Source organism: Gymnoscopelus microlampas (genome assembly GCF_963454915.1).
Source record: "Gymnoscopelus microlampas genome assembly, chromosome: 17".
Classification (NCBI taxonomy): Eukaryota; Metazoa; Chordata; class Actinopteri; order Myctophiformes; family Myctophidae; genus Gymnoscopelus; species Gymnoscopelus microlampas.
In genome coordinates, this window is record NC_139954.1 from 20,789,149 (window position 1) to 20,813,572 (window position 24,424).

General features: G+C 44.7%; 1 protein-coding gene across 2 annotated transcripts; it reads right to left on the reverse strand.

The window, feature by feature from the left end:
• Nucleotides 1–35: 35 nt before the first annotated feature.
• me3 (malic enzyme 3, NADP(+)-dependent, mitochondrial) lies at nucleotides 36–23,303 on the reverse strand. Of its 2 annotated transcripts, none has more exons than XM_084085308.1 (15): nucleotides 23,127–23,303; nucleotides 22,136–22,356; nucleotides 19,277–19,410; nucleotides 18,821–18,970; nucleotides 18,047–18,122; nucleotides 17,799–17,960; nucleotides 17,482–17,585; nucleotides 16,322–16,431; nucleotides 15,400–15,497; nucleotides 14,580–14,693; nucleotides 14,152–14,257; nucleotides 3,016–3,158; nucleotides 2,400–2,573; nucleotides 1,699–1,797; nucleotides 36–1,546 (listed from the first exon to the last, which is right to left on the reverse strand). In XM_084085308.1, the coding sequence occupies exons 2-15, from the start codon at nucleotides 22,349–22,351 to the stop codon at nucleotides 1,385–1,387; spliced, it is 1,848 nt and encodes a 615-aa protein (XP_083941434.1). In that variant the 5' UTR covers nucleotides 22,352–22,356; nucleotides 23,127–23,303; the 3' UTR covers nucleotides 36–1,384. The 2 variants fall into 2 exon arrangements, with proteins under 2 accessions (XP_083941434.1, XP_083941435.1); XM_084085309.1 differs by having other exon boundaries at nucleotides 22,136–22,384.
• Between the last annotated feature and the right edge of the window lie 1,121 nt (nucleotides 23,304–24,424).

Genomic DNA, 24,424 nt, shown 5'->3' on the forward strand with positions numbered 1-24,424 from the left:
CGGAAGTGATTCAAAAGAGAGAATAAACCACGGAGTAATTTTAGTAACAATATTTATTTTGAATTACATTCCCTTCTGATTTCCTCGACCCCACTATGTGTAACTCTCACATAAATACAATCAGTGCTTAGCACATCATCATTTTCTCTGGGAGAAAACAAAATATATAGGATTCATCATGTCTATCAGTAACTTTGGCAGAAACACTGGAAGCAGAACTTTGTACAAAATGAATCTAAAAGAAAACCCAATATATGGGGGAAAAGAAAAAACCACACACATCAAAAATGACAATTGAGTAGTCAACTCACCTTTAAGCAAAGCACATGTTCACCTCATTCTTTAAATAGCTACCCAGTCTTGCAGCATTTTAACAGGGAACCAGAGACAATGTCTAAATAGAAACAGAAATACGACTTTAACAAATGAGTGTTATGGACAGGGACTGGGAGTCCAATATGCTAGTATTTTTTTTGCCTTCTGTGACAGGAGTGTAAAACAAGCCATGACTATAAGAGGTCACAAGCTGCTCTATGTTGTTACAAGCAATAATAAACTAGTTAATTTGTAGGTGCCTCATACAGCCTCAGAGAAAAACTTGTGCAAGAAACAAAGAGGAAAAAAAGATGTGAGACATGATCTTGGAAGTGTTCATTAATGGGTCAGCCATCAACAATGTGAAGAGGACTTAACTCAGTAGAATTTGATATGACATCCTGAGTTCAAACAGGCAAGTTCAAGTGCCTTCAAGATGGATTAGCTGGGTCACTACTGTGGCATACTGTGAGATCAACATGCCTCTGTGCATCATATCCTGTTCCATCTGGTGCTCAAAAATGGTAAAAGAAAGAAAATTCTTTACTTCAACATTGCTGATAACGTATACCACAACAGGTGGGCTCGGATAGATTCAAGATCTTTGTCATTGCGAAGCACAATGAAATTGCAATACCCGACAAAAGGAGTGCAGTTCGGGTTTCTGGGGTATACAGGACATGCTTATGGCACTAGATATGGTGTTTCATCTATACAAATATTATACGTTTTCAGTCAGTTGAAGAGCACAGGGCACTGATATGAAGAAAGCACAACATTGATATAAAAACATCTCCTATATGAAATATCCTGACAAAAATAAGTAATAGTGCATTACTTTGGTTGACTAACCATTTCGCAATTAATTTATGATCATATGAACTAAACTCCTGTTTGGATCCAAGAAAGGAACAGACACATACCAGTGTTTACAAAAAAACAGTATAGTATTCTATATAAAAGGCATGAACGATTGGCAGCTTTTTTTTAGGTGGAGACATTACAAGAATTGTATGACTCTTGTGTCATGAAATGCAGCCAAAAATATGTTAAGGAAATATTGGTGCACTCAAACATCCTGGACATTCATGGCTTCCTGGGGCCATGTGTATGTGTCGAGAGTGAAGTCGTCATAATTTGGGCTGTAGATATGAGACAGCACAAATGCCTCCTTGTCCTTGGGCTCAGGATACAGTGAAGCAATGTTGTGTTTGTACGCATAGGCGACGATCTGAGAGAGAGAGAAATAAAGAGTGGAAGTGGAGTAGACACAGGGTCATGTTTGAGTAGAAACCTAGGCTCACAAGTATTTGCAAAGGAGAAAAGTGACAAACTTTGTTTAATTTAAGGAATGAGGGTGGAAAACATGTAAAGATGTCCTACCTTCACAGCAATCTTAAATGATACCTCTCTTATGGTACTGAGAGGGGGATACAGCCTTCCTTCAGCCAAGTTCTCCTCTGTTACCATGTCAGATATTGCCTGAGAGATAAACAGCAATTAGAATCTCACCAAAAGTGGAAGAGGCGCACATGTGGAGTACAGATGACAGGGATGCTCATGAAAACCAGCCTAGCTAAAACACAATTGATTTGTGGGTTGTTATACTTTTTTCCCTTTCTACTATATTTACACCATTGTATAAACCATTAGAGTAAAAATAAATGTATTATTACCACAGTGAAATTGAACTGACTGACCCCTGAGGGGAACAACTACTGTATTTGCCTGTCTGCTATCAAACAATCTTTAAGTTAAATATCACTTATTTTCTTTCCCATTGCTTTCCAGGTCGCTTTTTATAAATCAAATACATTTTTCATTTGGAATCCATAATCCTTCATATACGCATACTGTGGTGTAATATTATGCTTACTTTATTTACATGAGAGTACAAAAGCAAAGGAAGCTGAGGTTAGAGAGGGGGGAAACATGCAACACATGGTTGGTCTGATGTATCTCATCTCTCATGTAGTGGTTGGTGCCTCACCCATTAACACACTGGTGCATCCCAGTATAACAAGTTATTTATATATGTCACAATCACTTTCTACAGTGACAAACATAAAAACACAATAACTCACCTCTGCAGTGGTGAGGAAAACATCATCTGATATGTGGCGCACACCACAGGCAATAACACCCAAAGCCACCCCAGGGAACACATAGGCATTGTTACCCTGGCCTGGATAGAAGGTACGCCCATCAGCCAGTGTCACCTTGTCAAAGGGGCTCCCACTAGCAAAGATTCCCCGACCCTGAAAATGAGTGGAAGACAGGTTACTGAAGTAGTAGTCGGGTGACGGGTCCCTTGATGTAAAATAATTATCAATTTCTGTGAAGTTAAAGAAACGATTTGACTTTTCATACCGTTTGCGGTAATACTGTATTTAATAATCTAACATAGCCGTACAATGAATGATATGCTTCATACCATACTTAAGTCTCTTGACTCATATTGCTCCACTTTCACCCTAATTTTACTTTTTGTGTACCATTACACAAAACATTACATTATACATTATTTGCTTTAGTATTATAGATTGATATGTCTCCATTTCTTCTAAAGGATTCTTATGGATATTAAATAGTTTCTAGGGTTTTTAGTGCATTGACTCGGGAGTTGAACATTTACATTTTGTTACGCCTGGAATGACAACAAAGGCATTGAATTAAATTGAGTACAAGAGGGTTCCTTACGTTAGTGAGTGTGTAACACTGCTCTGCAGTGCACTCTGCCTTGCTGGTGGGATTACTCAGGGCAAAGATTATTGGCCTCTCGTTGAAGGATGCCATGTCTTTGATGATCTTCTCAGTAAATGCTCCAGCAATGGCAGCCACTCCTTCAATTCAGAGGGACAATGAATTGAATCACATCTCAAGCAATTTTCCCCAATATCAATAATATGACAATTCAAAAGCTGTTTTCTGATCTCTGGGAATATAAATTGTGGTCATGTGCAGGGGTGCAATGCTCAGTGGACGCGGTTGCACGGCGTGCAACCACTTATTTGGCCAGGGGGGACGCGCAGGCACATGCATGGATGTGCACGCGCGTGCACGCGAGGTGCACGAGCGTGCACGCAAGAATGCATCCCACTCGATCCGTGCGCCGAGCGAGTACCTGGCTACTTAGCATATCAATAGCGCAGCTCGTCAGCTGTGTTCAACTACGTCCTCACATACACTGTATAAGATTGGAGGTGTCATCTTTCTCACCCTCGTCTCAAACTCTGTCTGCCCCCGTATCTCCATCCCGCCCTCCTCTCCTCTGTCTCACCCTGACTCACTCAACCCCCCTCCCGACACACACACACACACACACACACACACACACAGCCTCCTTTCTCAGTGCGCTTGTTTTTTTTCTCCTCAAAATAAAGTAGTTCAAGTAAACAAGTTGTCTGATTATTTTACGTTTGCTTTTGTGTTTGTGTGTACAACAATGTCTTTAATTGAATTAACTTAAACTAGAAAAGTAAATACAAACTAAATGAACTATGTAACATTTAAAACATTGTTTGTTTGTTGTTTGGAACATGTATGCGCATGCGCGGGAGGGCGCGCACGTGCACGTGTCGTGCGCGTGCATGTGACGTCATTAAAATAGAGTGCAACCACTTCCCAAATGAGCATAGCATCACTGGTCATGTGGTGTTTATAAATGCACCCCATAACACAGATAATCTGTGAAATCAACTGCGCTATTCAAAGAGAATATAGGCCAGCTACTGTATGAATAAGCCTATGAAAAATCACTGAAACCCTGATCAAGCACATTAAATCAGGGGACAAACCATAGGTAACATTTGTTCACTCACAACAAATGTCAATGTTATTCAGTCATTCTGTCACAGTTCGACAGCTGGAATGAAAAGCCCCCCCCCAGTAACCATGCAAGCTCATCGCGATTGTTAGGTTTTATGCTATTTTTATGCTATTTTTATATAGTTTTGGAATTATATTTCACCTGTTTACAGGTCGGGGTGATTTATAGTTTATTTGTAAGTGGATGGATCTCCCTAGTGGTTGGTCGAGGTTGTTACATCTTTTACGTTATTATTTATCTATTTTATAAGTATACAATCTTTTCTTGCGGTTATGGGACGGGAGAATAATTTTGTTATTATAAAGAGATTTAGAGGTGATTTGTGGTTTAATAATGTGTTCATGTTTCGGCTGGGTTTTAGACGTAGAACAATCTAAAGCCGCCTTTGGGAGGGCATATTTTAATACACTCTGGAAGTACGTCAACCGTCCTTTATGCGCAGGCGCGTCTATTCCGTCCCTCAGTGCGTTGTTGTTGTTTAAGAAGCCGGACGGATCATTGGTGAGCAGAGACGCTAATGTGTATTAAAGTGTATAATTGTGATGTAGAGTACTTTATTATGTTCATTTGTGTGGGTGATGCTGTCCGTAATGTGTTCTGTTATTGATGATTGTGTTTGTTTGTGTTTCTGTGCTTTACAGTAAAATAACCTGCCAATACTGCTAATACTGCTGCTATTACTACAATCGCCATTGCTTGCTGCTAGCTTGCTATGCTAACGCCTCGTGTGTGAAGTACACGGGCTGGTCATAGATATAATGTAAATGTACACAGTTTAGGTAGAAGTGTGTTTGTATTTGTATGAGTGTGTTTAGTGAATAAATGACAAAAAGACAAGTTTGTTATTTATTGGATTTATTTGCAGTGTGGTTGAGTGGTTTTCACTGACAATCCGGTTGAAACAGCACCCTGTGCGGAGGGGTTTATACAGGTTAAAGTTAGATATCCGTACAGTTATTTTACATAGTGGCCCGGTGTAAGCCACAGTTTAGCAATTGACCAGCCCGTGCAGCGAGGTACGCACGGCTACGTCCGTTGTTATCGCCAAAAAGATGGCGCTGGCCATGTGAGGAAGAGGAGGGTACGAGCTGCGCCACGATCGACACCCCGCCATCCCCGTGGAAGTCGGTGGTTTGACTGGGTCGAGGAAGGACGCCCGTCCCTGCATCGCATGGAGAAGCAAGCACAGGCCCATCCGTCGCAGCACCTACACGTCGCCGACATCACAGCACCGCTGCAGACGGCAGGAGACGAGTGGAGGACGCGCGCGCGAGAACGACGGCGTGTTTATCAACGTCCTGTGCATTGTGTGATAACGTTGCTTGTGACCTTAACGTTGCATGTAACAATAAGCTGGAGACGGTCTTAAAAGAGCCGTTCTCCAGTATTGAACTGTGTCTGTCTGAAGAACAATGTGCATGAAACCTGAAGAAAGAATGCATCCATGCTAGCTTGTTTACATTGACTATGATGCTAAGCTAACTGGGACGACGAGTGCTAACGTGCTAAGCTAACGCTAATCCCCATTGACTCTGTTGCTTGTTGGAGAGCTAACGTGCTAAGCTAACGCTAATCCCCATTGACTCTGTTGCTTGTTGGAGAGCTAACGTGTCTAAGCTAACGCTAATCCCCCTTGACTGCAACTATTGTGCTAAGCTAACGTGCTGCTACTTGCTAAAAGCTAAATACCTTGAGTGTGCACTGCAAGACGCCATTTTGAGGCAGACGGACGCCATTTGGATCTGGGGGTCTCTTCTCAAGGTGAGCACAGAAAAAAAAGTAGTGTAGGTTGTTTGCACTGACTATTTCGTCCACTGAGCGTCACAATGGCGACACTTGATGACCTAAAAAAGAGGCGAGCTACAGCACAGAGAGAGTTTTCAAAGAAAGCTAATAAGATTGAGGATTCTCTGGACATATTTGCTGCAGAGGTGATAAAAAGCGAACAGAGGGGACTAAGTGCATGTTATGATGTATTGTGGGGAAGCACAGATGACTACCTGGGTGCCTTGGAGGAGGATACAGACACGGACTACAGCAAGGAAGTAGCCGAGGTGAAAGAGAAAGGAGGTAAATGTCGCAAACGATTCGGAGAGACAATGGAGCAACTCAAAACCACATTATGGAGGGACACTGTGTCAGACCAATTTAATAAATTAAAAACCCGGCTCAATAGTGAGTTTGACGGAGCCAAAGGTCTGGAACAGAGCGAGTTAACTCCAGAACAGTACGAGGACGTGTGTAGGCGTTTGGAGACCTCTGTGACGGAACTTGAGGAGCTAACGGACAAGTGGGCCCCTTTTGTCCCCAAGGATGAGGGGGGTGTGTTGAGGGAGAGCCTCAAGGACAATGACCGGGAATGGAAAGAGGTCAGTAAGACATTAAAACGGCAAGTGCGTGGCTTTAGTGGTGGAAGTAACACACCGCATGGGGACGCTTCCGAGTTACACCCTGAGTCTGGGGTCCTTGACCTCACTACGTTTTCCCTTGTTGATGACATGAAAGCTAAAGGAGAGAAGACGTTTTCTCTTGTTGATGGCATGAAAGCTAAAGGAGAGAAGACCAACCCAAGCTTGCCACTAGACACTGGTGTGGCGTCAGGGGGTCAGGGCCACCAGCCTGGCGATGTGCTAGGTGGAGGTGCATCGCTGTTTCATCCCCCAGGCCTGCCACCAATGCCATCGCTGCGGGACGCGAACATGATGCAGGCTGCCCGGGTGCAAGGGTTGTTGAGCAGCGGCGGAGTGGGGCAGGCGAGCGCTGTGCCCGTTGTCATGCCAGGCGCACAGGGCCCCACGATGAGGGCGGCGGCGCCAAAATTGAAGCTCGTTCCTCTTAGCCTACCCAAGTTCCATGGAGATAGGAGGAACTATTTCCGCTGGAGGGACAATTGGATTAAGCTGCAGAACCTGGCCGAGCCATCGGGCTTACCAGAACTGCAGTTGTTTCACTTGCTGGACAGTCTCGATAAAGCGGTGAAAGACGAGCTGAGAGTGGATTATTGCCGGGACGCGATTGACGTTTTCCGCATTTTGGATGACCGATACGGGGACGTATCGCTCATCGCTGATGACATCGTCATGGAGTTGCAGGAAATGTCGGTGGTGCGCGGTAATCAGCCAAGAGAGACTTTGCAGTTGATTCAAAAAGTGGAACGCGCTTTGGATGACCTGACTGACTTACAGTGCGCGGGCGCTATCAACAATCCGTTGGTGGTCCGTGCACTTGAAAGCAAGTTACCGCACGAGTTGCAGACACGGTGGCTTGTTTTCCAGTGCGACCCAATAAACAGGGTCTCCGCTTTGAACCGGTTTACTGGACTGTTGCAGTTCCTTCGTGATCAGAAAATGGTCCTGACGCGGCAGGAGCAGTTGCAGACTGGGCGAACGGACAATGCCAGGGCAGGTGAGCCGAAGCCTCGCAGCAAGCCGGGGGACAAACCACAGGAGCGGCGCGCATTCACCAAGGCAACAGTGAGCGGGGAAAAGAGCAGCTCGTCGCAGGGCCCTTGTGTGGCGTGTGGAGAAAATAAACATTCTGGGCAGTTGTATCGTTGCTGGACCTTTAGGAAGGCCAGTGTTGCTGACAAGAGGGCGCATGCGAAGAAGGCTAAAGTGTGCTTTAAGTGCCTGGATCCCCATGAGGGGTTGTGTCAGAGAAACTTTTTGTGCAGAAATGAGGAGTGCAAAAAGGGCAATGCTCAGTCGGCAGATCATCACTACATGCTATGCCTTAAAACGCAACCCTTGAGTGACACCAGGCCCAAGGACAATGCAAAGGGGGGCGTTGCTGCTAAGGGGGGGGCTAAAGTGGAGTATAAGAGGAGCCCCCGGGGTCCAACGGTTGAACAAGAAGCCATGTTTGCCGAGGCACACCTGTCACCGGAGCAGTTGGCCATAGTCCGCAAAGCAATAACGAATAAAGTGTCCACAACGGTGTGTGCGGACAGTGGGAGGCCAGAGGATTGCCCAGTTCTCCTGATGTTGCTGGATGTGACGACTAGACGGGGGGACTGGGTGGGTACTTTAATAGACCTTGCCTCCGACACGAACTATGTAACCCACCAGGCGGCAGAAAGACTGGGGTTGGATGGTGAGCCTGTCACGCTGGTTGTGCATGGGGTGGGTGGGATGGAGACCAAGGTCAAAACGAAAAGGTACTCTGTGGGCCTAAAGGTGGAAATGAGGAAAGGAACTTTGCGAAATTATGACATGATCTGTTATGGACTTGACGAAATCGCCACAGTGGGCTATACAGCGGACTCAGAGCGTTTGGAGGAGCTCTTTCCAGACGAAGTCCAACCGGGGGAGCTGAGGCGTCCACACAAAGTGGAAATGCTTATTAGTGCCCGAGAGGGTCGTCTCGCCCCTAAATGGATGGGGAGGTGCGGAGATCTGGTGCTGTGGGACGGCCCACTGGGGAAGACCGTCAGTGGGGCACATCCTGATCTGTGCGAGGACGTGAAGAAAGGAGCACTGACTCATTTCGCCTGGTCCATGAGAGCGGAGGCCGTAAAAGTTGAGGTTCCCAGCAGTGTGGGGGTTAAGACCACCGCCGCCTGCAACGCGGAGGTCATGAAGTGGCTGGAGTGGGACAGTATTGGGGCTGCCTGCAATCCTATGTGTGGCGGGTGTCGTTGTGGAAAGTGCGCTCCTGGGGGAAAGGAGATGTCTCTAGCAGACGAGAGAGAGCTTGAGATCATCAAAAGAGGCCTGACCTTCAAATTGAGTGATGTGCACAGTGACAAGCCCCACTGGGATGCCAGTTACCCGTGGAAGGAGGACCCCTCTACCTTGCCGAATAATCGCAGGGCTGTCGAGGCCACGTTCTTGAAGTCGGAGATGCGTCTTGGACGGGATCCGGCGTGGAAGGAGGCTTATGCAAAGCAAGTGCATGACATGATCGAGAGGGGGGCTGCTGTCAAGCTTTCTAAAGCTGTAATGGACAATTGGTGCGAAGCTGTGTGGTGGGTCAATCACCTCGTAGCGCCTAACCCGCACTCCGTTTCCACGCCAGTGAGGATAGTCTGGGACAGTAGTCAGGAGTTCCGGGGGGTGAGCATGAACGGCATCCTATGGAAAGGTCCGGACGTCCTGAACCCCATCCGAGCAGTGTTGCTGCGATTTCGAGAAGGAGAATATGCTGCCATCGGTGATATATCCAAGATGTACAATTCCGTTTGGCTGGAGGAACAGGAGGTGCATGTGCATCGGTTCTTGTGGAGAGACTCGCCTGAAGACAAACTCGAGGACTATGCTGTGGTCCGAGTAAACATGGGCGACAAGCCAGCTGGGTGTATCGCACAAGTGGCCATGCGCGAGACTGCCTGCTTGCCGCAGTTCATTGGCATGGTGGATGAGAGAAGTGTCATTGTGGACAACGCCTATGTTGATGACATTTTTGTGTCCCACAACGACCCCAAGAGGCTGGGGGAGATCCTAGTGGGGGTTAAGGCCATTCTGGCTACTGGGGGCTTTCACCTTAAGCCCTGGGTGCAGTCTGGCCAAAGTGGGAGGGAGGGAGTTGAACCGACCAGGCCAGAGACTATTTTATTGCCTAATCAGATGCGTGAGGAGGACAATAAGGCTTTGGGGGTTGGTTACCACGTGGGGGAGGACAAGCTTTTCCTCATGGTGGCCATCAATTTCTCTGTCAAAAAGAAGAAGATCCGCACGGGGCTAGACCTCACTATGGAGGAGGTGGAAGAGAAGACACCGAGCCCTCTTACTCGCCGTGTGCTCCTAAGTCAGGTAGCTGGACTTTATGACCCCATTGGTCTTGCTACGCCCCTAAAACAGAAGGGCGTTATTCTGGTGAGAAGAGCGTTTCAGGAGGCCGGGTCACTGACCAAAGACACATGGGATGAGCCGCTATCCGACGAGCTTCGCAGGAGGGCAATTGAGCTATTTAAGGAGTACGCTCGGCTGAGTACAATCTTTTTCCCCAGGTGTATTACGCCACCCGGCTGGGTGGGTAAGCCCTGGGGGATCACCTTCTCCGATGGCAGTTCAGAGTCCTATGGAGCAGTGCTCTACTTGCGCTGGGAGACTGCAAGCGGAGTCGAAACCCTGCTGGTGGAGTCAAAGGCCAAGCTGGCTCCTCTTGATCAGAAGGGTGAGGCTGTGAAGGCAGAAATCTGTGGAGCTGTCTTTGCCACCCGGCTAAAGGGGTTTATGTTAAAACAGAGCCGGCTGGAGGTGGAGAGGTGGTTCCATTTTGTCGATAGCCAGACGGTGTTGGGTGCCATCCAGAAAGACAGTTATGGGTTCCAGACCTTTTTCGCAAACCGGGTTGGTGAGATCCAGAGGGCTGGGCCTGTGACTGATTGGTGGTGGATTCCAGGAGGTGAAAACATAGCCGATCTCGTTACAAGAGGGTGTTCTCCTGAGCTGCTGGATGGAGACTCCCTGTGGCAAAAAGGTCCCGGGTTTCTGACCAAGTCAATAGAGGAGTGGCCTATGAAGTCTGCTGCGGAGGTGGCTGCTGAGTCAAGGGAGGCTGTTAGTACGCTGCAGAGGAAGGCGTTCTCTGCAGTCGTTACAAGAGCTCAGGCTAAGCGCCAGGGAGCTTCACAGAACGATGACGGAAAGGCTTCGCCAGTCAGCGATGGAGGGTCTGCGGTGGTCGACGTCGTGGGGTCCACGCCAAAAGCAGCTGTGGGTCCTCTTGCAGCGGCGTTAGATGATGGGACGCAGAAGTTGCGGGGAGCGGTTCTCGTGAACCAGATGGACCTAACGAGGAGCCGCACCTTATCGTTGCTCTGTGGGGCCGTGGGCTACGTCCGCAGGATTCTACATGCCTGGGGGCACGGCAGGACCGGCTCTCGTGTGCAGTGGGAGGCTGTGCTCTCAGTCAAGGAGCGTGAGGCGGCGTTCAAAGACTTGTGCCTTGCTGCCCAGACAGGGGCATCTTTCCCTACAACGACTCTTAATCGTCTGGTAGTGAGTAAAGACAAAGTAACGGGCCTATTACTATGCCATGGCCGTATTCAATCCGTGAGTGAGGAGAGTCTCGGGGTTCCGCTGATTCCATACAGAGAAAGAATAAGCACTCTTCTTGCTGAGGAGGCTCATTGTGCAAACCATGAGGGAGTCGCTGGCACACTTCTGCGGATGAGGAAGAAGGCCTGGGTGGTGCAGGGTCCCAGGGTCGCGCGCAGAGTGATCGACTCATGCCTGCATTGCCGGAAGAGGAAAGCGAAGTTGAACACTCAGGTGATGAGCGATCTTCCGACAGTGCGTACGAGTCCAGCAGCTCCTTTCGAGTATACCACGCTGGATTTGTTCGGCCCTTATACAGTCAGGGACGTGGTGAAGCGGCGTACCAAGAAGAAGGTCTGGGGAGTGGTCTTCAGCTGCATGGCCTCACGCGCGATACATGCAGATCTAGTAGATGACCTTTCTACAGAAGGCTTCCTCCAGACATACCAACGATTCACTGCCCTGAGAGGCCATCCCAGAAAATAGTGGTCGGACCAGGGAACTAATTTTGTGGGGGCCAGGCCGGCGCTGGAGGACCTCTATAGTTTCCTGGCAGTCATAAACCAGGATGTCGTCCAACGAAAGGCGGCAGGGGCTGGGACGGACTGGGCGTGGGAGTTTAGCCCAGCGGACTCGCCACATCGTAATGGGGCGGCGGAGGCAGCCGTCCGTATTCTGAAGAGGGCGCTGAGCAGTGTGGGACAGAATGAGGATCTGTCTACCTTGGAGTTCCAGACTCTACTCTACCTCGCTGCTAATCTCTCAAATGAGAGGCCGATCGGAGCCAGAACTCAAGTTCTGGATGAATCGGTGGACATTATCACACCCAACTCGTTGTTGGGGCGGGTGGGGCCCATGGGAGATACCAAGGGTTTTGATTTCCCTACCTACCCTTTTAGTCGACTTCGAGCAGTCCAGTTAGAGGTGGACAAGTTCTGGAGGCGGTGGAGCCAGTTGGCAGGACCTCACCTGTACGTCCGGCAGAAATGGCACATTCCGGCCCGGAACGTCGCTGTCGGTGACCTGGTATGGGTGGCGGACCAGAACGCTCTTCGGGGTCGGTTCCGGCTGGGTCGTGTTGCGGAGGCGTTTCCGGATGGCCAGGGAGTCGTCCGAGACGTCACAGTGCGGACATGTCCGAGTCTGCCCATCAGCTGGTCCCAGATGAGGAAAGACGGGGTGTCGTGGCCATCCACCATCCTCCACAGAGACGTGCGGAGGCTGGTGGTTCTCATCCCAATCGAAGACCAACAATAAGTTGGGAAGTCCTCAGTGAGAGTACCCAAAAGGACTGGATAATTGTGTGTGTATTCCGTTTTTAGTTGACTTAGTGGGTATTCCTTGAGGCAGCTGAGTGATTAGAGGGTAAACCAGCACTCAGTAAGGGGAAGGCGGTGGTGCCGACCTCTAAGTGTTAAAGGTAAATTATATTTGCTTCATAAAAGTAAAACGTCTCTTTTCTGTTTATTCTATTTTGAGTGCCTTACTACAGTTGGCTTTACATTTTGTGGTGCAGCTTAAGAGCATGTTTATTTATGTGTGTGTTTATTGTTTGAATACTACGTAGTTATGTGTGGCCTCTTCGGTTTAGTAAACCTATAGCCCAAGTGGGAGGTGTTAGGTTTTATGCTATTTTTATGCTATTTTTATATAGTTTTGGAATTATATTTCACCTGTTTACAGGTCGGGGTGATTTATAGTTTATTTGTAAGTGGATGGATCTCCCTAGTGGTTGGTCGAGGTTATTACATCTTTTACGTTATTATTTATCTATTTTATAAGTATACAATCTTTTCTTGCGGTTATGGGACGGGAGAATAATTTTGTTATTATAAAGAGATTTAGAGGTGATTTGTGGTTTAATAATGTGTTCATGTTTCGGCTGGGTTTTAGACGTAGAACAATCTAAAGCCGCCTTTGGGAGGGCATATTTTAATACACTCTGGAAGTACGTCAACCGTCCTTTATGCGCAGGCGCGTCTATTCCGTCCCTCAGTGCGTTGTTGTTGTTTAAGAAGCCGGACGGATCATTGGTGAGCAGAGACGCTAATGTGTATTAAAGTGTATAATTGTGATGTAGAGTACTTTATTATGTGCATTTGTGTGATCCATCATAGATTATATCCATGACTGTGGTTTTGTATTGGGCTTGCAAAAGTTACCAATTGAAACTAACAAACTTAAGCAAGAGTGCACCAGCTGAAAACAACCAATACATTAAATGAGTTTGTAGATATTTGCAATACTTTTTAATAATTGCAGTTATGTTAAGCAAAAGGTGGAGGTCAAATTTCACCAGTCAGCCATTATTACCAAAAGCTGTTTTTTGGGGGGCTTTTAAAAACACAACTGAAAACAACAGTTTTGTTAAGTACTTTTCAGTACTCTTACGGCCCTATTCTGGGCGCCGTCTTACCCATTATCCCTAAACTTCTTTGCCATTTTTTACTATTTTGAAAAACATTTTCAAATTGTTGAAATAGCAAATCTACAAGCTCACAATGTGTCAATGTAGTTTGGCTATTTGAACTACTTGAAAATGTTTTTCAAAATAGTAAAAAAATGGCAAAGAAGTTTAGGGATAATGGGTAAGACGGCGCCCAGAATAGGGCCGTTAGTGCTACATGAGAAACCCCCAACCAGGTGACGTGTGATGGCCAAAGGGAGACGTTCACAGAGGGCTTTCTGTCAGAAAGACTCATTTGATTGATCGATCAAATGGGCAATCAGGTTAAGTTAGACCAAAGTATTATCATATCTGTCAGCCATCTCAACATAACCATGCTAACAGTGCTTAACCATAACCAAAATTAAATAGCTAACCTTAATTATTACCTAAACTTAAAAGATATGTTACCGAACGAGAATCAAACCAGGAATCTTTAACTGACTTAACCACTACACAGAAGACCAAACAAACAGTTAGCGTCTATGTCATATCTAAACTGAAGCAGCTGTAAGGTATAGGTTTCTAAAAGAAAGCAGAGTTAACTTCTACTAAGTGGAGTGACGTGCAGTGAAGCTCACCTATGATAGCCGTGGGTTTGATGGTATTCACCACCTCGTCTAGTGTCTTCAGGTGAGCGTGCTCGTGAGCAAACTCCTCCTTCTCATGGTTGAGATTGCCTCTTCCCTATATTGGGTAAAAAGGTTTTATTCAATGAAAGAAGTTAATGCACTCTAGGAATTTTAGTGAAGTGCTGCTGATCACTGAGTAGAATAGAAATAAATGTGTACATACAGTATGATGCACCATATGCATTTCTCTTTTTATTCAAATGTAATAAGAGCAATGCATGTGGAGCTGGAGTATGTTGCATATTTTACTGATGCATGAATTACATTTTTCATGCAGAATTCATTGGTGACCTAACTAAACCTAACTGGGATTGTATAAGAGAAGAGTGACAGAGAAAAGTGTGAGTGAGTGAGTGAGTCAAAAACAGCAATACTACCTTTACAATGAGACCTCTGGAGTCAACCAACCAGATCTTCTTGACGGCTTCTTCTTTAGCCACACCTTCTTTTGCCATCGCCATAGTGAGCAAATGGGCAATACCCAAAGCAGCCTGCGAGAGGAGGAGCACAAATCAACACCTTGCACATAAAGCCATACTACTATATTTACATCCAGGAAGACTAGAGGCTCATTCATGTGTCTCTAATGGGGATCCTTTAATAAACAAACTTCCTTTCCCATAACTAGCTTCTGTCTTCACCGTTTAGATCAGTGGTTCCCAACCCATTTTTTTGGGGGTCGCGAGTAACAAGCCCATCCCTTTTTCCATAAAAAGAAATAATTAAAAAGTAGTGAAAATAGCAGATCTACAAGCCCACAACGGGTCGCATCACACGTTGTTTTTGTAGATCGTCTATTTTCAGTATTAGTAGTTTGGGTCGCAGGGAGACGGGGACCCAATTTCTCTTTTGGATCTCGAGCTGAAAGTTTTGGGAATCACTGGTTTAGACGAAGCCTCGGGTCTCAGGGGTGGACTTAAAGACAGGTCCTGCGGTTATTTTTATTCATCATGATGGATTCATCTTTTTGTTTTTGTCGCATTCCTGAGCCAATAATTTGATGGCCAGTGGAGTCTCCGGTAGCCTCCTCCTGACCAGCCACCTGGTCATTGAATTATTGGCTCAGGAATTACAACAAAAACAAAATCTCCATGAATTCAAGGCTTCATGGGGTGTGTAATTGATAGAAAATAAGTAATATTTTGGGTGAACTACTCCTTTAAAATGATCACAGGCAAACTTTAAGTCTCTTATTACCTCTCCTGCTCCCTGGAACACAAACGTGTGGTCTGAGAGCTTGTTCTTGGTGATTTTCAATGCAGCCAAGACCCCGGCAACTGCTACTGAGGCTGTGCCTATGACAGAAGAATGACAATAAAATGTGCCGCTCAGCCATTGAAGAGAGTATTTGAAAGATTGTGGATCTGTAATACAGATCATGTGAGCAACTCAAAGAGATTAAAAATACATTATGTAGAAAGGATTTCAAATTATATTATTAGGTACTATGTAATACTATTTAACCAACATAATAATAATTAAAATGTCACAGTGCTGATCTTGGCAGTGCACCCAATCACTGTTAAAGCTGCAGTGCAACCCACAACTTTTGTGTTCTGCCTGGGATTCAAGCCCGGTCTTCCACATGAGACCACATTTCTACCAGCCTTTCCGCTTGCCCAGGGGAGATGGTGTGCTCATCATGACCCTTTAGTTAGCCTAATAGGGTCCCATGTAATTGTTTGGTTGCCTTTGCTTTTTCTGCCATGTTTTTAAACCCTGTAGCACTTTGATATTTGCAAAAATGTAAAGTGCGTTATAAATCAAATGTATTATTATTATCATAAGTTTCAGGCAGTAGTGCTCGTCAACCATTAGGTGTCCTACCCAACTCTAGGGTTTACATTTCTCAATGGAATAGTAGGGTGACCACCTCTATCCACTGCAGATGTGCTATTTATATTTGTTTTAAATGAAATTTCTGGATTGCAGCAGCAATTTCTGGATTGCAGAGCCAATAACAATCAGGCATTACTCTGCCCTAACCCAAATACCACTGCTCATTTTGAAACTTGATCCAATAGCTGGATGTAGTCCAGCAACTTGAAAATACATGAAGGTCAGGACAGTACGGTGATGTGGCTGTAGGCTTCAGGAAAGACAAAACACTGAGCATTACCTTGGATGTCATCATTGAAGGTGCAGTAACGGTTGCGATATTTGCTGAGAATTCGAAAAGCATTGATGTTGGCAAAGTCCTCAAATTGAATCAGGCAGTTCATCCCATACCTGTGAAGTGATGACGCAATTAAACATCAATTGACATAGACATACTGTACATACACACAAAACATAAATACATTTAACTTTTCTGTTGGCCCCACACACACACACACACACTCGGGGTGGTGGGGTCTCCCATACCTCGAGTGTGACATACACAGTAAAAAACAGTAAAATACTTCCATCTTCAGCCTGACGCAAAGTGGTGCAAAACCGCATCACGCCGAGCGCAAGGCACATTTTGGTACCGTTCCCCTGATGCACATGCCTTGCGTCAGTGTCATCTAGATACCAAATGATCTTGCGCTGATTTTGCCCATGGTCGTGTGTTGATCTTAAAATGAGGTGTGGTCTGGCGTGATCAGGACGCGATCCCCACAGACATTGCATTTATAAGTTAACCAGCTTGAAGCTGGTCTTATGTGATTGTTTTATTTAGGGAGCGGGGTGCATTGTTTGGATTGGTGGGTTCACAATGCGCACACATTGATTGCAATCAAAATCCATTCGATCTGAACACTCACGTTCAGCAATTGTGGTGGCATTTCAAGCACTTGATTCTTCATTAATCCTATTAAAAGTCCTATTAAAGTTGCCTTGCGTGTTAAACGAGTGATGATGGAAAATATCTGATATACAACGTGTCGCACAATGTGAGCTTGTAGATCAGATAAGATCTTCAGTGCAGCTCTAGCAGCAGGCAGGCAACCAATGAAGCAGAGAATGTCTACTCTGTACGCACTGCGTACTTTGGAGAGCTCTGTGGCGAAAGAGAGGGAGAAACATCTTCATGCTGCTAAATAAGAATGCGCATCACGTTGGGCACAGCTAGTTTTTAAAGGTGATGGCAGTCGACAAGGATTGGTTTAGTTAATGTAATGCCCAAAACACACACATTACTAATTCAGGGCATGTTCCGCCAAGTGCTAATACATTGCGGCCACATGAGCACGCGCCATGGCACAACGCTGTGCGGTTAAGAAAGGGCCCTTAAGTGTCAATTGAACTCAGAAGAGTGTACAAATCAAACCAAATGGACCTAAGGATAGTACTCACTTGTCCGTCACTGCCTGCATGAACTCGTCAATAAGATCATCATACTCCTTTCCTCTAACTCTTTTGCTCTTAAGTCCAATGTACAAGGGATCATCAAGGAGTTCCTGATCAGAAAAACAAATGCGGATGTTTGCTTTTGTTTATTATAAATGATTACACATGATTTGCATGATACCACACACAAATCTGTGCTTTGCAATCACTGCTTATATATGCATTGGTTCAAATCAATCATAGCCAAGGTCATGTTAGTAGTAATAATAATTCTATTCTGATATTGAGGCCCCAAACAGAAAGGTCTCACAGTTCTGAAGCACCTGGTTGTTAGTTCCCACGTCCAGCAGCACAGGTAGACATTGCTGGGGAGCTACACCTCCGCAGGCTGTGTAGAGGGCTAGTTTTCCCACAGGAATGCCCATGCCGTAACTTCCCAGGTCACCCAGACCCAAGATACGTTCCCCATCGGTCACCACAACCGCCTGGGTGGAGACATTAACCACAATTAACAAAACGCTAAACAAGCTCCGACGTACAAATCTAAATCTGAGAGGACAGAGTGCAGTACCTTAATGTCTTCCTCAGGCCAGGAGTTGAGCACAGTGGCAATGTGGCCTTTGTCATGGATGGTAATGAAGAGCCCTCTGTAAAGCAGTCAGGTTCATAAATCAGTTTATTTTCCAGTAATGACATGCTTACTATACATTATCCTGCTTATTAAATGGTTACTTATGAAAAAAAAGCAACATTTTTAACCCAACATATGCTTCCTGACATGTTTACAGAGGCAGAATACTCGTCTTGTTATTGAGAGCTGCGTTCTGCTATCAGGAACTAATAGACTGCAGAGTGCACTGACTGACCAATTAGATATTCAACAAAGCCTTGTAATAATACAGTAATCTAACCGTAGCAATGGTCTGTAACGGAACATTTCCACACACCCTTACATTTTGAACCCCCTTTATAACGTTTCATATCTTAAAAGTACAACAACATAACTCTTGTAAATTAAGTAAACTGGCAGAATTAAGTAAAGATGTCTTTAAAAAGTGATACAGAACTGTACAATTCATAGGTAACGTATAGTACAGTATGCACATTTCCATTCATAGTAACACTGTGTGGAAGAGGAAACGATCGATCCACGGGATGTCTCTGTGACACATTTGTTCAATATGAAGTTAGTTGTATTGATTATGGTAGCCATAGCAATAAGCGTCATCAGATGCCCCAGCAATGTAAGGTGCTTATGTTATGACCCATCTATTCTTTAGATGACAGTTATTGATTCCACAAGGGAACTCCGGTCGCTGTCATATGTATGATGCGTTTGTCTCACCGTGGTCTCCTGAACGCAAGGCCGTACTGTTGGCAGGCCAGCCCAACAGTGGGGGTGTACACAATGGGCATGAACTTCTCTACATCAGATGTCAGCAGACGGTAAAACAACTTCTCATTTCTGTCCTGCAGAGTCATCAGCAAGATGTACCTGTGTGTGAGGGGGGGAGGGGGGTGTCATACTATATGTGCATATAGTAAATAGTGGATTTTCTAGTCCTACAGATGGCAAGTCTCAATGCATACAGTACGTATGACCAGTCATAATCCTTGGCATTACTTCATATTTTACAATGTATAGTGTAAAGAATAGAGTATTCATTTAACTCTGAGAATGTACAAATGTAACCAAATGGACCCATAAGGGTGCATTTGATACGAATTGGTTACAAATGGATAAATTAATACTGAAGATTTTACTGTGTAGTGTACTGTATGAGTATACGCATGTGCTCACTTGTCCAGGGGATTGACACGGGTTTCATAACTCTTCATGATACGCAGCACTTGGACATCCTGGGACAGGATGCAGGGTGGCAGCAGGCCATGGATGCCCAGTTGCTGGCGCTCCGCTAGGGTGAATGCCATTCCCTACAAGGCGGAGGAGTGACCATTAAGCAATATCTTTCCTGGAAAGTATTCACTCCAGCACTCTTTAAGCCAAAACAAATAGGAAACCAAAGTTCCACCACAATGAATCACTTGGTTCCATCAATAGAGCTAGAGGGCGGGGCTAAATCTGACTCATACATCCCAAATACAGGAAAACGCCTTTTTATCCCTTTGGCTGCTCAGTATTCATTTAAAACGTTGATGATTAACGTTTACATTGATGTGTAATACAGAATAACACAAATCATATTTCAACCATGTTTATTCAGAATCTAAGTTATAGATTTATATAGGGCTGGTCAACAAGCTCAGCCCTACACGTTACACAGTCATGGTGTCTTGTGTCTTAAGAAGTGTCTCTCAATGACCATTCTACACAAAGGCTATATGCTATATTTCTGTCTAATGTGTAAAGCCTTAAGGGCCCTATAAGAGATTATATAAACTTACAGTAAAGTACTAATAATGTTATATAATGAAAAAACATCATTGACAATTTGAAATTGATCATTTTGAGTGACAATCACTAGAAAACAATACTGGGCCAGGTCACTGAGAACCGTCCTGGTAAACTTTCTGACCCCGCCTCTGCCTCCTGGTTGCGATTAGTGCGGTTACACACATGCAAGGCTGGCAGTCTTTCCACTGGGTTATGGGGGTAGTGCAAGACTTAATCTATTTATTCTATCCAATCGCATGGGAGCCTGGCTTCCCTCCCCTGCCCACACTCCACTTTCATGTCTTCCTACTGTACATTCTCTCATTGCTACTTCATTCTTGTATGCCTGCAAAAGCCAAAGAGCTTTGTAGGAAATAAAACGACCAAATAGGGTTGTCTATTGTAAAGTACATTGACATTCATGCCTCTTCTGAATCCGATGTTTTCTCGTGTAGGTTTTGCGATGTGGTATACACTATTAGTCTATCAGAATGTCAATACTCTGCCTGGCTCCATTTTCATATGGCACATGCTCATTTAAAAGTACTCGTATTTATGACAGAGTAGTAGGTGATGAAAAGGTCTGCTAGAAGTCACTAAAACTAATGCTGTAGACAAAGCAGTGTGTCAAGAGCAAACTGAAAATAGCACCGTGCAACATAAACACACTAACATAGTCTATGAGGGAGAGAGAAGACAGGGTCACAGATTAACAGTTACCTTGTTAACCAGTTAACTTGACAGAGTAAGCAGTTAAATAGATACTAAAGTAAACCCATTAAGGGAGCCTGCCTGATCATCTCTACGGTAATTAGAGATGATCAGGAGTGAGAGAGAGAGAGAAACGGAGTATGTGAGGAGAGAACTTCTGTATATTCACTTTAAAAGTGTTATTGCTATGGGTGGCACAATGCCTCGGATGTGTGTGTGTGTGTGTGTGTGTGTGTGTGTGTGTGTGTGTGTGTGTGTGTGTGTGTGTGTGTGTGGTATCGGAAAGGAAAAATGATATTGGAATGTTCCAATATGGAACATCTCTAAAACAAACCCAATTACAGATTTCTCTGCAAGTTAACATATCATTGTCCAGCCCAATATGCTTATGCCATACAATATAGTACTATAAAAAATAAGGGGTAAATTGCATTACCTTTGTGGACAATAATGATCATAGGCCGATTTCCGTTAATCGAGTTATGTCATCACTGATTTCAAAGTACACCTGACTATCATTTAACACAGCACATACTGTAAGTGCTTGCTTCTGTCCACTGGTTGAAAACAACTAAAGCCTAATTTCACCTTTGCATCACTTGAAAATCTGTCATTTTTCGCAAGCTGCATGGTCCTACGACAATTCTACAAAGTAGAAATTAGCCTTACGACAGTAAAAGATGTACTGAAACTATTAAAAATCAAATCTTACTTGCTTTAAAATAAAATCCCCACCTAAGGGAATTCAGTAGTGAACTGAACTCCTGGACCAGTTCCCAGCATAGTGCTGACAAAGCAAAGGGACTGGAAGGAAGTGCTATCTCACGCTGTCCTCCTAAAACTGTAACTCAAGTCACTCAAAAAAGCAGAGAATCCACTGTTACTACATGTCTCTGTGCACTTTTTCAATTTAATTGAATTACATTCGAAAGAAATCTGTTTATACAGTTATAGCAGTAGTCACTACTGCTATAGCCAAACCTGAGTCACTACTTTGTGGACGTTTCCAATCCATTCCATCTTTATTTATATATAAAGTGGATTATATAAAGTGCTGCACAGATTAAATCTAGAAACAGAATTGCAGTCATCAGAATCAGTGGTCTGATTTCAACAATGCCGACTCAGAAAATGTGTCAAAAGATGCTGTACAAAAGACTGATAGGACAGTTTAAGGATTTTCTAAATTAACTGAAGTTTTGAAATAGGTCTGTAGTTTGCTAAGACAGAGGTATCCATTAATCAATGAGCCACAACTTATTTTTTGAGATATACTGGTACAATACCTGAGGCAAGAATGCCATTCATGATGTTGTGGACACTAGGCCCAATAGTCTACCAGACCTCTTTTAAGAAATAAGTGGGGATAGCATTTGTGGGACAGGATGAGGTTTTGAGTTGAATGACACAGGGCTGAAGTGATTACATGCAGTTGTGCATGTTTGTGCCAGGATGATTCTAGATGGAGTGCAGCTGTGTAGTGCTGTTGGATGGAAATCACAGATCAGTTTATGCATTGATCAGAAATTGCTTTTCACAATCCATGAAACCAACCTTGTTTAAATGAGGGTTTCTGGTGATATCATAGCCACGTCTCTTGGTGCTGACGCTGCCCTTATGGCTGGTTCCCGAGTGACAAACTCGGGTTGCCTGGAAGCAGGCCTTATCCTGGGCAGGAAGGCCAGGAGGAGAGCCTGCCAAGACTCCCATGGCACCTGTCGACGTGCGCCTGCATAGTGACAATACCGCTTTTCCAGGAAGGGTGTTCATTCTGCCTGCAAAAGAAAAAAGAAACACATGGGGCTACAACAGCAGCAGCACATGCGTTCAACTGTAATGCCAGTCCCCTCTACACATCACCAAATGGCAAAAGACTTTAAAATGCAGTGCATACCACACGTGCAATTCCAGATCAACCAGTCTAATCTAGTGGTTCTCAACCTGTGCACATGATTGAGGGGGTGACCCCATGGGTGACAGTGAAGTGACAATTTAAGGACTTTTAGGACCTTTAATACCTCAAATAAAAAATATACTATATTATACTATAAGAACTGGTCAAACATTGGCCAAATTGTCAAATTATATAAGAAAATCGCCGATCTTTTGTGAGCTTGTACATCTATTTTCACAATATTTATCTGTGGAACCGAGTCATTCTCCCACAATTCCAAGTGCTTGTCAAGGTTGAGAACTCGTCTAGTAATAAGTCTACCCTTCAGTAAACAACTCCCTTTAAAATGTAGACAGGCCTCATATAGCCCGGATGAGTCACTTGGCAGCGATAAACAACAGGTGCTATATTAATCAAACACGTTATTTGCGGGCGAAAGACGTAAAATAACATTGAACGATTCGTGAGGAATTTAAATCTCCCACGTAGTGTGACACGTACATTTGTACATTTGAACTGCAATGCTGTAGCAACCGACCGAAGTAACGTTAAAGTTAGCTGTAGCTGTTATTATGATGAACTGCTCTTCTTCATACAGGCTGCAGCCATCTGCGCAGCTGCAAGCTAGCAAGTAGCTAACGTTAATAATACCTGAACACAATCTGAAGCTGCCCTTTATGGCGTCGTCTTGTCTCCAATCTTCATAGGGTGCACGTCTCTGCCGTCAAGGGTGTTATCAGTGGACGACGATGATGGTATAATCAACTATACCAGCTGACTGACTGAACTGGAGCTGCTTCTTTGACTTTGACGCTTTCACTTCCCCCAGTCAGCAGCATCTGTAAGGACCTCCCCGTCTGTCTGCACCCACCAATAGGATACATTAAAACTGGAGCGGGTGTACCAGCATTTGAGAGATGCTTTGTTTGACCTGGTTCGACCCCCACCCCACCAGCTCCTCTTTTCGGTCGGATGAACAGATCAGATGCTACCCCTCGAGTCAAGTTATTTTCTTTTTGACCAAGTCTGCTCAACTGAATGTTATGGGTTCTCCCCAGGTTCTCCCTCAGAACAAATGGCTTTATAACAAGCCTTTATTTACACATACATAACCTAAAGGCTTTGATAACTATATCACAGATGTAATAGAAAGTGAAACTGTATATTATAGTATTACAGCCCGTGAAACATTATGTGAAACAAACACACATACTAAAGAAAAACGGGTACCTTGTAATAAGCTTCAACTTCAGAACATTAATAAGACGACCCCGCCGATTTTCATTGATTTGCGGCTCCCTCTTCTGGCGAATTATGATATCGCTTGTTTATCTCGAGTAAACACAAGACTAACATTTCTGCTCCTCCTGCAGTAGTAAGAAGGTAAAGACAAAATAGCACAGTATGCACATTAATAGCACACTTGGTGATTGAAGCTGCTGTGTGCACTACTTCTTGACAGAGTTGTCAATCACAATTTGTCATTGTCTCATATTGTCTCATCATATCACTTAAAGGCTACACAGTTATTTGTATAAGCATCTATTCTCTCTCACACACACACACACACACACACACACACACACACACACACACACACACACACACACACACACACACACACACACACACACACACACACACACACACACATTTATTATAGCATATTCAGTCTATGGAAGTGGAACACCTGAGACTGCAGCACATATCAATTTCTGTTTTTCATAAAAAACAATATGCAACCTAGATAATCCGTCTGTCCGTCCGCCCGTCTGCGAGCAGCTTATCTCCGACACTGTTGGCCCGGTCGCTGCGAAACTGTGCACATACACTCCGTGGATGCCAGAGCAGAACCTCTGCCCCCAATTTTGCCATTGTCTTTGCTTGTGTCTCTGCGTGTACATTTGACTCAGATGAGGCCTTATTTCACATCTGAAGTTTGCAAAGTG